This window comes from Monopterus albus, unplaced genomic scaffold (assembly GCF_001952655.1).
Source record: "Monopterus albus unplaced genomic scaffold, M_albus_1.0 scaffold60.1, whole genome shotgun sequence".
Taxonomy (NCBI): Eukaryota; Metazoa; Chordata; class Actinopteri; order Synbranchiformes; family Synbranchidae; genus Monopterus; species Monopterus albus.
In genome coordinates, this window is record NW_018127940.1 from 1,112,488 (window position 1) to 1,126,493 (window position 14,006).

General features: G+C 41.7%; 1 protein-coding gene across 3 annotated transcripts in view; it reads right to left on the reverse strand.

Annotated features, from left to right (window-relative positions):
* Positions 1 to 14,006, reverse strand: part of slc35f3b (solute carrier family 35 member F3b) — a 39,224-nt gene that overhangs the window by 3,840 nt on the left and 21,378 nt on the right. For all 3 annotated transcript variants that reach the window (XM_020603174.1, XM_020603175.1, XM_020603173.1), the window contains 2 exons: positions 6,121 to 6,463; positions 1,791 to 2,010 (listed from right to left, as the gene is read on the reverse strand). In XM_020603174.1, coding sequence (XP_020458830.1) covers positions 1,791 to 2,010; positions 6,121 to 6,463 — 563 coding nt within the window. The remainder of the gene's footprint in view (positions 1 to 1,790; positions 2,011 to 6,120; positions 6,464 to 14,006) is intronic.

A 14,006-nucleotide genomic window follows, 5' to 3' on the forward strand; every position in this document is an offset into this window, starting at 1 on the left:
CCACACGTAGTCATAACTGTGCATGTAAGGGGGTTTGAAGAATGATAGGCACAGAGTGCAGTCCAACTGAGTGGATTAGCTCTGCATTAAAGAGGTGTCAGAAAGATAAATGAGCTGAGTGTTTTTTGCTTGGGCACCTTTGAAAAAACGTTTCATTCTGCACTGCAGGCTGCCGGTCAGACACAGCTACACCTTTCATTTCTAGTGAGGGGCTGTTTGTTCAGGGGGTCGACAACACTGCTTGTGTTAGTGTTTTAGTTTGAGATGTTTCAGTGCAGTGTAGGGATCAGGGGAGGGAAAGGATTGTGCCACCCCCATGCTGAGCAGCTTATATGATTACAGGGTTATTACTGCAGTTTGTGAATGTGGATTAAACTGGATCCAACTCCATTTAAACTGGTAAATCTAAACCCCAGTCACATATCAACCAATGGCTCTTCAGTTTATTTTATAGCCATCTCTTTATGGACACAATGTCACTAAAACAACCCACACCCCGGTCTCTCATTCTCTCCTTGACTTTCATGACAAACCCGCCCAAGATCCCCTGCATTGCTGCAGACATCCAAACACTGCAATCCTCACCCCCAAGCACGGAGCAGGTGAGAGTTTAAGAGAAGCAGGGTTATTACAATATATATCTTTTACTGGGGCCTTTTATTGCAGATGATAAGGGTGGGGAGTGGAGGCATTCCCAAGGGAGAAATCTATTCTGTAGCATTCAGAACAGCTGCAGATATGAGAGCATCTGCAGCATGTAGAGGGGAGAGAGCAGGAGATACTTCTATTCACAAAACAAAGCCCTTCACATATTCTTTTCTGTCTTTATTGGGACAAAACATGCAAACCTCCACCAGGAGGCACATTTGAATGACACAGTGATTATTAGTGGGAAATCACACTGGTGCGCTCTACTCGACCTTGCTGTGTGTGTTGGAGCAAGCTGAAACATATTATTTGCAGAGTCTATTTTATTTGAGAGCTATATACACTCGTTTTTTTTTCTCTTTCCATCAAATCTAAGTAAGACACGCTGAGAAACCTAAAGGCAAGTAAAGGTTACCTTGCTATTTCATGTTATACAACATACAGCAAGTCTTTGCAGAAGCACTGTAGGAACATGGTAGGGAGTCAGTATTATCAGAGGATACAGACTTTTCACAGATACAGTATAGTGCAAACAGAACCAGAAGCACAGAAATGTCACTCCACATGGGGTAACAACTTAAGCCTTAGGGGACAGGAGATCACTTACAGAAAAGGAAAGATGAATGTATTTGTGTTATGCAGAATTATATACTTCCTGTTTTCTCGAATTTTGCCTTGCTTCTTTTGAAAATTGAAAACCTTTGCCTCTTAGAGCAAATTGAATCAATCTGGGGGGGGGGGACCTATCACTGTCTGGTAGAATCACACATCTATCAGATATATCAACATGTGACAAGGTTGTTTTTTTTATTCAAATATAGATATTGATACAGCCTCAAAAATCCAATACTGGCCAGGCTCTAATTTTAACTGAATGCCGGTCCAGGAATTAGAGGATAAGCTACAATAGCCCATGGACAATAGTATTGCAAAATGCTGTTAATGAGAAATTTGTAAATTATCATTTTATGTGAAACTGTGCCAATGACATTATGCAAATTACCTTATTTTAATATTATCTTGTTAATTCCAGGTGCTACAGGTGTGACGCCGCTCTGCTTTTTGTGGCCTTTGCTTGATGGAGCAGCAACATTCCCTCTCAGGAAGTGAAAATGGTCACACACACAGCGAGACACACTCACCCTGACCCCCATGAAGCGGTCTCTGAGAACAATCCAAGACAGCAGGAAGACAAAGGCCTTGTTACAACAAAAGAGCACTGACGCATCTGTTGTGTTGATCTTCCTGAGAGCCTGCAGGTACAGGTAGTTGGTGAGGATCCACAGCAAGCCAAAGGGAGCCACCTTGATGAAAAACACCTTGGGTGTCAGCCCCTCATCCCCGAAAAACCTACAGCACTCCCTGTGCAGAAACATAATGCCAAGAAGAGTGTTAACATACTGAAATGTGTGATATAACCTAATTAAGTGCTGAAAAATATTGTGATGCTTGAAGGCTATAATCAGTATTTATGAATATAAATAACTCTGTCTGGAAAAAAAATGATACCAGAGAGATAAGAAACTAATCTGTGTTGAGTGTGTTAAGTAATTCCCACTTTAACAGTTACATCTAAATGAACATTGAACCACAGTGCATGTGCAGCCCCACGCAGTCAGATCTGCCACAAGGTATTTGAAATAAACCTTCCCGAGGTAAAACGCTCTCTGTTAATGAAACAGAACATATTTCCTGCTCAGGTGTTTTATAGGATTTGTCTTTGCCTATTTCTTTCCAGGGTAATTGTGATGTAGGAGGAAGGAGACATGTATTCTAAAAAGTATTTCTGATTTTGCAGTCTACTTCCACCGGGTCAGACCTCAGACACATCAGTTGTTTCAGACAAATACACTAAGTATGGCCAAGTACCGGGATACACGTGGGACATACACATATTTGATTTGGTTTCTGGTGAATCTGTAACAAGGTTGTGATGATTAATACCACATACAGTACAAGGAAGCATCGTCAGCTCAGTCTTACAGGATGTGCTTTGGAAGCACAACTGGATCTAGTGATCAAGCTAGTCTGGTGACATTTTGTGATCTCTAAGTAGTGATTCATCGTCAAGGGCTTTATTGCTGGCCAAGTATGAAGCAGAGTCATACTTATGGATGTCATCACTGAGTCCTGGTTTGTCAGTCATTGTCTATATTTTTGTATTTGTCTATATTGTATTTTCAGCACTCCCCATACACACACACACACACACACACACACACACACACAAAAGAAAGAATTGCCTCTGGTCATGAATAACATCTGTCAGAACTGGATTTGCTTAATTGTCTGTGCCATTAATCTCCACTGTTGTTTAAAAAATGATTAATAACATATCAGGGAAACACACTGCTGCATTTGGTGACATGTTTCCTCATTACAAAACACCAGACCCTGATTTTTTATTTATTTTTTTTTTTATGTTGCCCCAAAGGCTCAGAATGGTCATAACTTTTTATGCACAAGATCTCTGGATATGTTTAATATTTGGGTCTTGTGTTTTGTAATGAGAAAACATGTCATTGCAGTGCTGCGTTTCCCTGATGTGTTTTGAAATCATCAGTAGAGGTGTGGCAGAGATCAATAAGATAATCCAGGACTGACAGACATTAGCAGTGAGTAGAGCCAGTTCACCACTGGTTTTAGTCTCTGTATGCAGAGTGTTATAGAAAATTACCAGCCTTATCCTTTAAACAAAACTGACACTCTATAGTCAACGTACAGTAAGCGAGAAACCATAACGGGACGGCCTGTATCAGTATTAAAATACCTGATGGTAATCATCCATTCTGTTGCTATGCTTTGGAGTTTCATCCTCCGTAAGGTTTTATGTTTCATTTCCCTGCTGAGATGCCCAAAAAAAAAAAAAAAATTGATTCTAGTTCCAAGCTTCACAACTCCCTCCGTTCTCCCAAGTCAAAACAAAAACATTGCGACTCTGGCGTTTTGATTGCTACAGTTTACAGTGCTCTTGAGTTACACGGCGTACTCTGAAAGCATCTGGTGCTACAAACGATGAAGCAGCAATAACTGAGGAGTGGCAGGTAGCACACTTGCCAGAGTGTCGTGCTGGACACTGAGGAGCAGCACCGTTATGAATCAGCTCCGGGGAGCTGAGTCTGCCAGCAAAACACTCCACTGCCCCCCCCCCTTTTGTAAAACACAAATTCAGTGACAATCAAGTTGGTCATTTACCATCTAGCAGAGAACAGTTACATTTTAAAAGCACTGGATAATTCAAATCAAGGTTATTTAGATTAGTCAGTCTAATAATTGTGTTTGATGGTTTTTTTGTGAAAGCTACAGGTATGCGAATGTTTTACACGTTACTTTACTGTATAATACTCAAAGGTTTTACAAAAAGTCTTCTCATGATTTACTTTTTCCACTGTGCTTTTCCTTTCTGGATGCAGTTCACTCAGTAAATAACTTAAAAACTAAGGAAAACAACTCGTTAGTGGCCCTTTTTGTTCAAACTGCCGTTTCCAAGGTCAAAAATGAAATTTAAAGCTCAACACATGAAGTGATTTAACAAAACTAAAGAACAGCCGTTTACCTCTGGCCAATATTTTATTTAAAGAGACACCGACGCCTGTTACAACAGTCAGCTCTTGGTTTCTCTGGATTGTCGGTTGAATGAACAAAAGGAAAGCAAGTGTTTCTTATTCTGAGTACAACAGCTCCGGCCGAGCAGTGGGAGCCCCAGGACGTTGCGTAAGCCCTCAGAAAGGTAGAACTGCATCACAAGAGGTACATCAGAAACACAAAGTCAATCCCCCTGACGCACCACATCTACCACCCCATCACTCTCTTTTAACAAAAGTAGCAGAGACCTTTGTCTAAAAACCATGATTAATAGACCGTTTCAATGGTGAGAACAATTCAAACACACCTAACATATGATATCCCTGGTTAAATAAACTGTAGGCTGTCTGAGAAATCAACATATGAACAGGGAGAAACTGTGCATAACTAACCAGCAATCACGGAAGGTAAACAGCTCTAGCTCCTTCTGTGACACACCAACATTGTGAGAATGCAGCTGAGCTCCTCTCCATGCATCTATATGCCACCATGACATGTCACTAACTGCTCTCGTCTCTCCTATAGTATGTCCTCTCTCTCCCCCTGTACCTTTCTGCAGGTTGCCCTGGCTCTGGAGCTCTATGTTTCTGATGAGCAGTCACCGGCCACATCAACCTGCCCAGTGTTTGTTTGTTGTTGTGACTTGTCTGTTTTCTCTCTCTCTCCTCTATCCACTCACCCCAACCAGTCAAGGCAGAAGGCCGCCCACCAAGAGCCGGGGTCTGCTGGAGGTTCCTAGCATTAAAGGGAGTTTTTTCCCTCTCCGCTGTCACCAAGTGCTGCTCAACGGGGATTTGTTGGGTTTTTCCTCTATGATATTAATGGTAAGGTCTAGACCTTACTTTGTAAAGTGTCCTGAGACGACGTTTGCTGTGATTATACGAATAAAATTTAATTGATCCAACTGTCAGCAAATGGCAAAGCAGATTGGACATTGCGTGTGCACTCCTCATACAGACAGTGTGGTCTTAGCAGGAAATTGTCATCCCATTTTAGAAGTATATGTGTTTTTAGTATTTAGTGTTGCTTTTTGATTATACTGACTTCTAAGGATCTTATTCTCTTGTTCTAATTCATCTGATTGGCACCTGTCAACTGCATACTGATTCTAACTACTTGAACCAAACACAGGCATGAAGAGGTTAAATCACTAAATAACTGGGCAGGCAAAAGGGCAAAAATTGAAGTGTGGAAAACCATTTTGTGCATCAGTCTCCCCCCTTTATCTGTATAAAGAAAAAAAGTGAGACTATTTGTTATCAGTTGAAAAAGCAACTTTCTGCCAAATGACTTCTAATGATCACCGTGTTGGATTCTGGTCTGCTGAGGTTGCCGCTGCTGGGAAAATAGCTTTTTTTTCCCCTATGATGTGAAACTGTATGATTGCTGAAGTATGAAGTCATCTGTGAGAGAAGAAAGATAAAAATGCTCTTTGATTGTAGCCGACTTGACATTTACAGTTGGTATTTTTCTCTTATTTTAGCTTCACATCTTGGTGTGTGTTTGGCTTGTTAGCCAAGATGAAGTAAACCAAAGAAAGCAAAAATCACTGATTGCTTATTTTAAATTGTGCTCAAGTGTTTTAGGCTGGATTGGACATACTGCTTAGTACTCACTAGCAGGAGTCTCCAGTCCACAGACTGGGGGACTTGCAAGGTAAAGTGTTTGCACTTTTACTGTTATTGTTCTTTGACTCTTGAACAAACTTCCACAAGGTCTTAAAGAAACTAAATGAAAACCCATTCCTGTCATTTAGCCATCTTTGTAGGTTAAACTCATTTCTTTGCTGTTTATTCTCTCTTTCCTTTTAAAGCAATTCTTTCGTTTTTAAAAACTGCTGTATAAATAATTTACTTACTTGCTTGCATTGTTCTGATGCATTCTCACCTGAATCTCTGTCTGGGCGTCTGCCTCTCTGGACTCTTGCACAGGTGGCCGATGTAATATACGGGGAAGAAGAGGCAGTTCCAGGTGGTGGCGAACCACGTGAGGGTGAAGGGGGCATCAAACTGCTTAAAGGTCAGCTTGGCCAGCTGGGTAGAGCCTGCCCAGGACGAGCACACGCACATCACCATGGCGATTCCCCACAGGGCTTTCTGTACCTGTACAGTTGTGACCCTGATGCAGCAGTGGAGCCTCTGTCTGTTGGAGCCCAACTCTGCTCCTGTTGCACCGCAAGACGACTGTGTGTCTGTGGTGCCCACCACATTCTCCCTGGTGCGTTCTTCTCCTGCAGAAGGATACAGACATGTTGCATGTGAATACTGCAAGTTTGTTCTCACTTTTATTTGAGCTACCATGTTAAACTAACTACACATCTACAGTACGTGTTCTGCCTTTCAATTTTGTTTAGAACATACATTTTAGATTTATACATGTAAATTGCTTTAGCTTTTACATATAGGGGCCTCTTATCTGCGTGAGTGATTTCAGGCCATCCATGCCTTTCCATCTTTTTTCCCCAAATAAAAATAGCTACTTGCACAGTTGAATCGAACTTGAAGGTAATCAATCGGACATCTGAGTTTAAAATGTGGTGATCAAGTGTGACAGGCCAACAGAGGACAAATCTGATATCCAATCCAAGACACCCTCTTCTCCACCATCAGTTTGACCCCATGAGGTCCACTTGTGTGTGAGCACACAATGACACACACACAATGACACACACACACTGAAGTTTCTGTTGCTCCTGTCAAACCCTGATAACCTCCATACATAATGTGCACAAGTGTTTTCTGTCCCACTCACACCCGCTCGGTGTTTCAAAACTGTTCCCTTGAGTCATTTCACTTATTTATGATAAATTGTTTTTGTCTCAAACTCAACATTCAAGATGATCGTTCAACTGTTCAGGTCCTCTACATGGAAACATTCTGCAGATAATACATTATTCATGCAGCAGGCATTCACTCGGGCAGGTCATCCTGTTGGCCTCATCTCTGAGTGACACTGTGTACTGACAATACATTAACGTATCTCGGTTAAGACAGGTCAGGTAGAGGTGTGGATGATGCAACAGGGACATTTCTAAGCGTGGTTTTGAAATATCTTGAAGGGGCCAAGTCCCTTGTTCATCTACTTTTTACTGACTTCTCCTCTGCTTTTAACTGCATCCATCCAGGCAGGCTGAGCAGCACTCATAACATTGATGCTGGTTTATGGAGTTTTTAAACAGATGGGTCACAAAGGGTGAGGGTGAATGGTGTATTATATGATGTCAAAAAAATGTAGAAAAAAAATTAACATCTAAAACTTAGGTAGAAAACATTTCACCTCTCACCAAGACGCTTCATCAGTTCTGTCCGACTGGTGGTGAGCAGGAGGTATTTCTGGTGTTTCAGTCCTTTAGTGGTCAACAATGTGCCCTAACTACTGAGTTGTTATAGTCCGGTATCACAGATGCCACATCATCAAATTTGCAGATGATACTGTTATTGTGTTTCTTCTTAGCAGTGATGACTTTGAGCATGTTCCTGTTATAATTGATTCTATTGATTAGTACAAATTATTCTTTTTTAAACAATGTGGCAAAAACAAATGAGACATGCATTGATTTAGTAAAAATCCCACTGCTCTCTCTCCTGTTATGGAAAATCAGGCTGTTGAACTGGCGCAGCAGTACAAATATCTCAGCAGTGTGATCGACAGCAAACTGTGCTTTGAGCCCCAGGTTGATGTCTTTGGTGTGTAAAAAGCACATCAGCATATGCATTTTAATCACAAGCTTTGCGGTTTTAATGCTGACACCACTTTTATAAAGATGTTTTATTGAATCAGTCCTCGTATTACTTTCAAATTGAAAATTTGTTTACAGGGTATTGTGAAGCTGTGCAGCAAAATTGACTTGACTGACATATCAGTCTTGACTGATATGAGCCATCCCTTGTGGGGTGAATTTATGCTGCTACCATCAGGGAGTAAATACAAACTGCTGCGATGCAGAATGAGCAGGTTCAGAAGATCATTTGTTCCTGCTGCTATCAGTCTTGACACTTGAAATGATAGTCCATGTCTGGTTTCTTGTTATTTGTCTATTTATACTGCTGATTGTGAATCAAATTCCCCCCCCCAGGGATAATAAAGGTACCTTGAAACTAAGACTAACACAACCAAAGTTTCACCAGAAAAGTCCTAATAAATAATTTTAGACCGTCTTTGAGGTGAACAGAGTTTTGAGACAAACAGCAGCAGCACAACTTCAACGCCAGAGATGTGAAAGGGAACTACAGACAACAGCAACTGCATATCAGCTCTAATTCATAATGGTTGTGTAATATGCACCATGCATCTTCCGAAGTTTCCTGCTTTAAAAATGAGGGATCTCCCTAATGGTGTTTCCAGAGGAAATGATGTGCCCACAGGGAGCTTTTTGTCAATTCATCTGCACTGTACACTGCTGAGTGGAATACAGAAGGGCCTCGGTGAGACAAAGATACAGTACATCTAACTTCAGCTGGAGTTGCACAGCCCCAACAGACATTGAACTCTCATATTATTTTATTTGTCCTGTATCAAATTACTACCATTTAGCAGTGATGACACTCGTCTTAATATTAATATAATCCATTTATTAAAAGGGCACCTATTGTCTAATATAAGCAGTGTGTTGCATAATTTACCGAGTTGTATAAAGAGGACATCAATCAAGCCAAATGAGGGGACTCACAGGACAGCTGCCTCTGACTTTGTCAGATGATTTCATCATATCACCGATTAACTTTCTTGATGACCATGGTGGCCTAATGCTCTGGTTTCCCCCAGACTGAATACACAACAGATCCAGATTTTGTTTGTCTAATGCAAAATGCAGCTATACTGTACTGTATGGGTTTCTTGAACAATGCTGCCTGCTGTTGCAAATACAGCCTTGAGGCAAATGTGGCAGCAAAGAAAGATGATTCAAGATCATTGTCTGTAATTGAATTGAAATGATGAATCAGCAAACACCAACAAAGAAAACAAGACAGACAGACACACAGATTTCTAAGGCACAAGGGTGAGAATTAAGTTTCTCTATTCTGAGCTCCAAGCCTCTTTGTCCTGATCTGAAGGTCATTGTTTGTTCACGTTGCCTAGTTTTTGTCCTTCCTGGGCCACCATCTCACATATTGTGGCCCTGGCCACTGCTCTGTTACTGCAGCACAGTTTAATCTTCCAAATGCAGAGATGAGCCAAGTCAGCCAGCCCCTGGAGAGGCACCAGGGCCCAGCTTATCATTTCCATCTCTGGCACATGTTAACACACTTAGTGAAGTGTCATGACGACAGTGATATTCCTGTCATGCCACCTGTTAAACTGTTAGTATAACAATAGTCAGAATATAGTAGATTCTCACTTTTATTAAGGCAAACAGTCATGGGACTGATTAATTAAAGCTTCGATGATTAAATACGGGGACATCAATGTATATTCATTTATTAGCGAAGATGCTTAATTTGACACTAGATGAAAATATTTCCTTTCATTTAACCCATTTTATGTTTAAATCCAAACCCAGCAGGCATCTCTGTTATCGCTGGAGACAAGAGGTACCAGCATACTGATCAAAGTGAAAATCCACAGTTGTCCTACAAGGTTGTTTTTTTTTTTTTTAGGACTGTTTGGCTGACTGTATAGACACTGCTGTTTCAGATTTCCAGAAGAAAGAACGCCCACCTCTGATGTTACTCAGAGGATAGCCTTGGGAAGAATAGTGAGACTCCAACATCTGCCAAAGCTATCCAAAAGGTAATAGGCATCTACGCCTGCATCTTGCTACTTTGTGCTGTCATGTAGTTGTTTTTAACGTTTTAATCTAAAATCACATTCTAATATTTTATTTAAATATGCATTTTAATGTCTCATCTGTGTGTGCATTGAATTGCCTTTGTATATGAAAATGTGCTATAGAAATAAACTTGCCTTACCTCTCCATCTGTGTGAACATCTGCAGGTGTATCAATCTCTTTACAACTAAAGGCATAGTAATCCAATCTTTATCTACTGTAACTGTGTGTCTGCCTCTAGTGTCAGCATACTGGGGACTGAAGATACAGTACATCCTCCTGAGACTAGGATCGAAGTGGCCCGACTGTTGTTAAGCTTTACCTGGCAATTAACTAGTCAGTTTCTCAGTTTCTGTTCCATCTCATTCTAAGCTTCCCAACCAGCAACATTCCCACTCTGGCACTCCTCCCTCCCACTGCAATCTCTGCAGTGCAGATCTCTCCTGCTGATAGCTGCAAATCCCAAACGTGCCAACAGAGCCCTGCCTGACTGCCTGCTCTCACACTTCTCAGCATGCCATAGAAAGGTTCTGTGAGAACCGTTACACCCCACTGTAGCTCCCCGAACAGACCACCATCCACGGTTCTTTCTGCTACTCTGATGTTCCCAGAACAAGAACCAAGATCCTGACCAGCAGCAATAACAATAGCATCAGGCTTGTGTTGGTCTGTCATGGTGGCCATACAACTGTCAGGAGTGCTTCAAAGGGACCTCGACTAAGTGGTAAGAGAGAGGTTTGTCTGTTTGGTGACACCTCTGTGAATGTTAGAGTGCACAGCAGTGCTCTGCCTCAGTGATTTAAGAGGGTGAACAGATCAGTTACCAACTCTCTTTTCCTCGTCTCTCCTCTATCTATTGTGATAAATGTAAACTGTCTGGTGAAAAGTATTAATTCTGGCAAGCTCATGATGAAATATGATAGTGTAAAGTCTGTTTGGCTGCACAGTTTATATAACACACAATACCTTAAACAGTCAGTTCACCTTAATGTAAATTGTTTTCATTTGCATTACTTTCATAGAGAAGGATGGTAGCTCTGTCATGGGAGACAGACAGCAGTCACTGTCTGTAATCTCTGTGCCTGACAGAAGCGGGGGTCTGTGATACTTGGCTGTGACAGCTTGGTCAGGCCATGCTGTCAGAGGCCTTTCTACACACCAGAGCAGGCTCATCTGACAAGCTTGTCCTGCTCAATAACACCACGGCAAGACAGGTGGAAAAACACACCCTGCTGCGTTGACCACCTGATAGGTGGGACCACACAGGCAGACGGAACAAAGACCCAGAAGGGCAGACAAGGGCGGGATAGCTGTTACTGATCCCGCTCTCCTTAATTCCTGATTTATCCTTCAGCCTCAAAAGGACAAATGGAGCAACTTCCTTACAGAATACAAAACTTGCCGTCTGTCACTGCCCTGATCTGCCCAGCTGGTTCAACAGACGCTCACGATATGGGTCAATGCTGCATTCCTCTGATGCCCCATCAGTTAGCATCACAAGAAAACACAGCATGCAAGCAAGCAGAGTGTGTTTGTGTGTGTCACAGCAGAGAAGTGGCAGTTACTCATTCTTTGCCCTGGGTGTGTTGGCAAACAGTGTACCCTAGTCTTGAAGGGCCCGACCTTCCCCGTTCCTTACAGGAGTGAGTACAACGTGATGGACGTGCAGTTTAACAGACTGGCGAGAGTCCAGCACTTTCCGCGGCAAATCAATATTTAAAAGACTGGCCACAGCATCCCTTTTGAAGTAATGGATAAGCAGCTGCTGCAGGTGTATACTCCGAGTGTCTGCCCAAACAGCAGTTGTTCTCCCTCCCTGCTCTCTGGGGTCACTGATAATGAGTCTATCACTGTTTCAGACACATCTTAGCCTTCCCATTACTGCTGTAAAATAACCCCTACAGTTTGACTGGTTTCTTTTTAATGGCACCAAAAGAAAGTTTATCAATTAAGATTTAGATGGAGTGATCTGCTAACTCAGTCATTTCCACCGATGAAATTCAACAAAGCACACAGCACACATTTTTGCTGACGCATTTCTGAGCCAGTCAGTTACTACAGCTGCTATGGGCATGGTGGAAATATTCTGCTTTGTAACAATTTACCTCCTAGGCACACCACACCTGCACCATCTGGTCCACTGACTGCATTAGACATGGAGCCTGAAGAAAGCTTTCAGATCAACTCCCTCACTTTAGGAATTTAGCTTGGATCTTCTTTACACATTATTGCAGAGGATTTTGCTCAAAGATGAAACACAGTGCTGCTGAAGGCATTTTCTTATATAAAATACAAATGAGATAGGTAGCAAGGACACCATGGCAGCAAACTTGAATGAATTAGAGTACAGTATCCACTTAGCAATTCAATCCATCTGTTCAATGAAATATCATTCATTACAATGTAAACTTTCTCTGCACACACAAGTCTGGCCTCTTAATAGATTACAAGCCCAGTCACTGTATATCCACTACACACTTACCAAGTGAGAAAGGTCTGTTTTAGCCTGAAGAAGCAATCTTACTTTTAGTCCTCTGACTACCTTCAAACTCGACCACATTATATTCGGAGGATGAAAGCGTGACTTTCACTGAGCTCGGAACTGATGAATCAATGGTAATTCAGATTGTTGTGTGCTTCACCTTGCACTACCTTGCACTGTCAGTGTTACAAAAACTTTCTCTCACTTCTTTTTGGCCCAGTTGCTCAGTGGTAAAGCTGCTGCTCTGTTTTATCAAAACAAAGTTGACACTCATGCACTGTGCACAAACTGGCCACGTTAACCAACTTTACATTTAAAGCAATATCCACACAAAGCAATTAGTCTCATAGCATGTGTTAGAGTCCTGCATTTCTCAAAAATCCTGAGAAAACCTCTGCTGTTGATAAAATCAATCATCTTTCATAAAAGCGTTGAATCACATTAAGAAAAAAATGTATCCCCCAATTGTCCACTGAAGATCTAATACTCTGACCTAAAGGTCTATTTCTGTGCATGAAGGGTTAAAATGTGCCATCATTCAGTGGCTATGATTCTGGGGAAAATATTCAGTTTGGCCAGAATAGCAGCTGAGGAAATATGACCAGCTACCTGTTGAACATATGTAGGCAAACTGATTCAGTTTTAAAAGCTGCCTGTTCTGTTTTAAAGCATAAAATGAAATTACAGAGATTGAAGGGGCTTTTGTGAACTTCTTGCCTCTGATGACATGGGAACAACAGACACTCTCCAAAGACATCACCACCAGAAACCAGTAATTATCATCCATGCATTGCTGGTCGGGTAAATTTGTAACAAGAACGCATAAAGGAAGAAGTAAATACTCCAGATAAAGACAGTGAATCAACCTTGTGACTGTAAATGTGTAAGCAGATGCCCAGAAATGGACTTTTGTTACAAACATTTAAAGGAACACAGGGATGTGTCGTCTGATGATGTAGTGTTGTTACTAGCCTCACGATGACAACTGTACCACAAAACTGAATGATGATGGTTCCACCCTCCCCCCACAAAGCAACTCAAAGTGATCTGACCTTCTTAAGAAATGTAGAAAGACTAGAATTTCACCTTCAAATCCCAAAACAACAAACCAGACTGCTGAATTTGGTTTGCCAGACCTCTTCAGTCACACTGTGTGGAACTGTCAGTGTTAACCGGACACAAAGAAAAAAAAAACAAAAACGAAGATGCCGAACTGAAACAATTCTCTGACAGTTGTGGGGGGGGGTTGTTTATAAGGAGAATAGAGGTTTTGGAGCTGGTGTTACATAAGAAGCAGAGTCTGAAAAGCTGCATGTTGATCTGCTGCGGCCCCCTGTGATTCCTGCCTCCTTCAAAAGCAGCTGCTGAAACAGGGAGCTGAACACTCACATCACAAATGGCTCCGACTCCCTTCGACAACTTACAACACTGTATCAGCCCCACCACACACTTACAATCCATTCTCTGTCCATGGCATGATGTCACAATGTACACTAGCTTTTGTATTTTAAATAACCCTAATC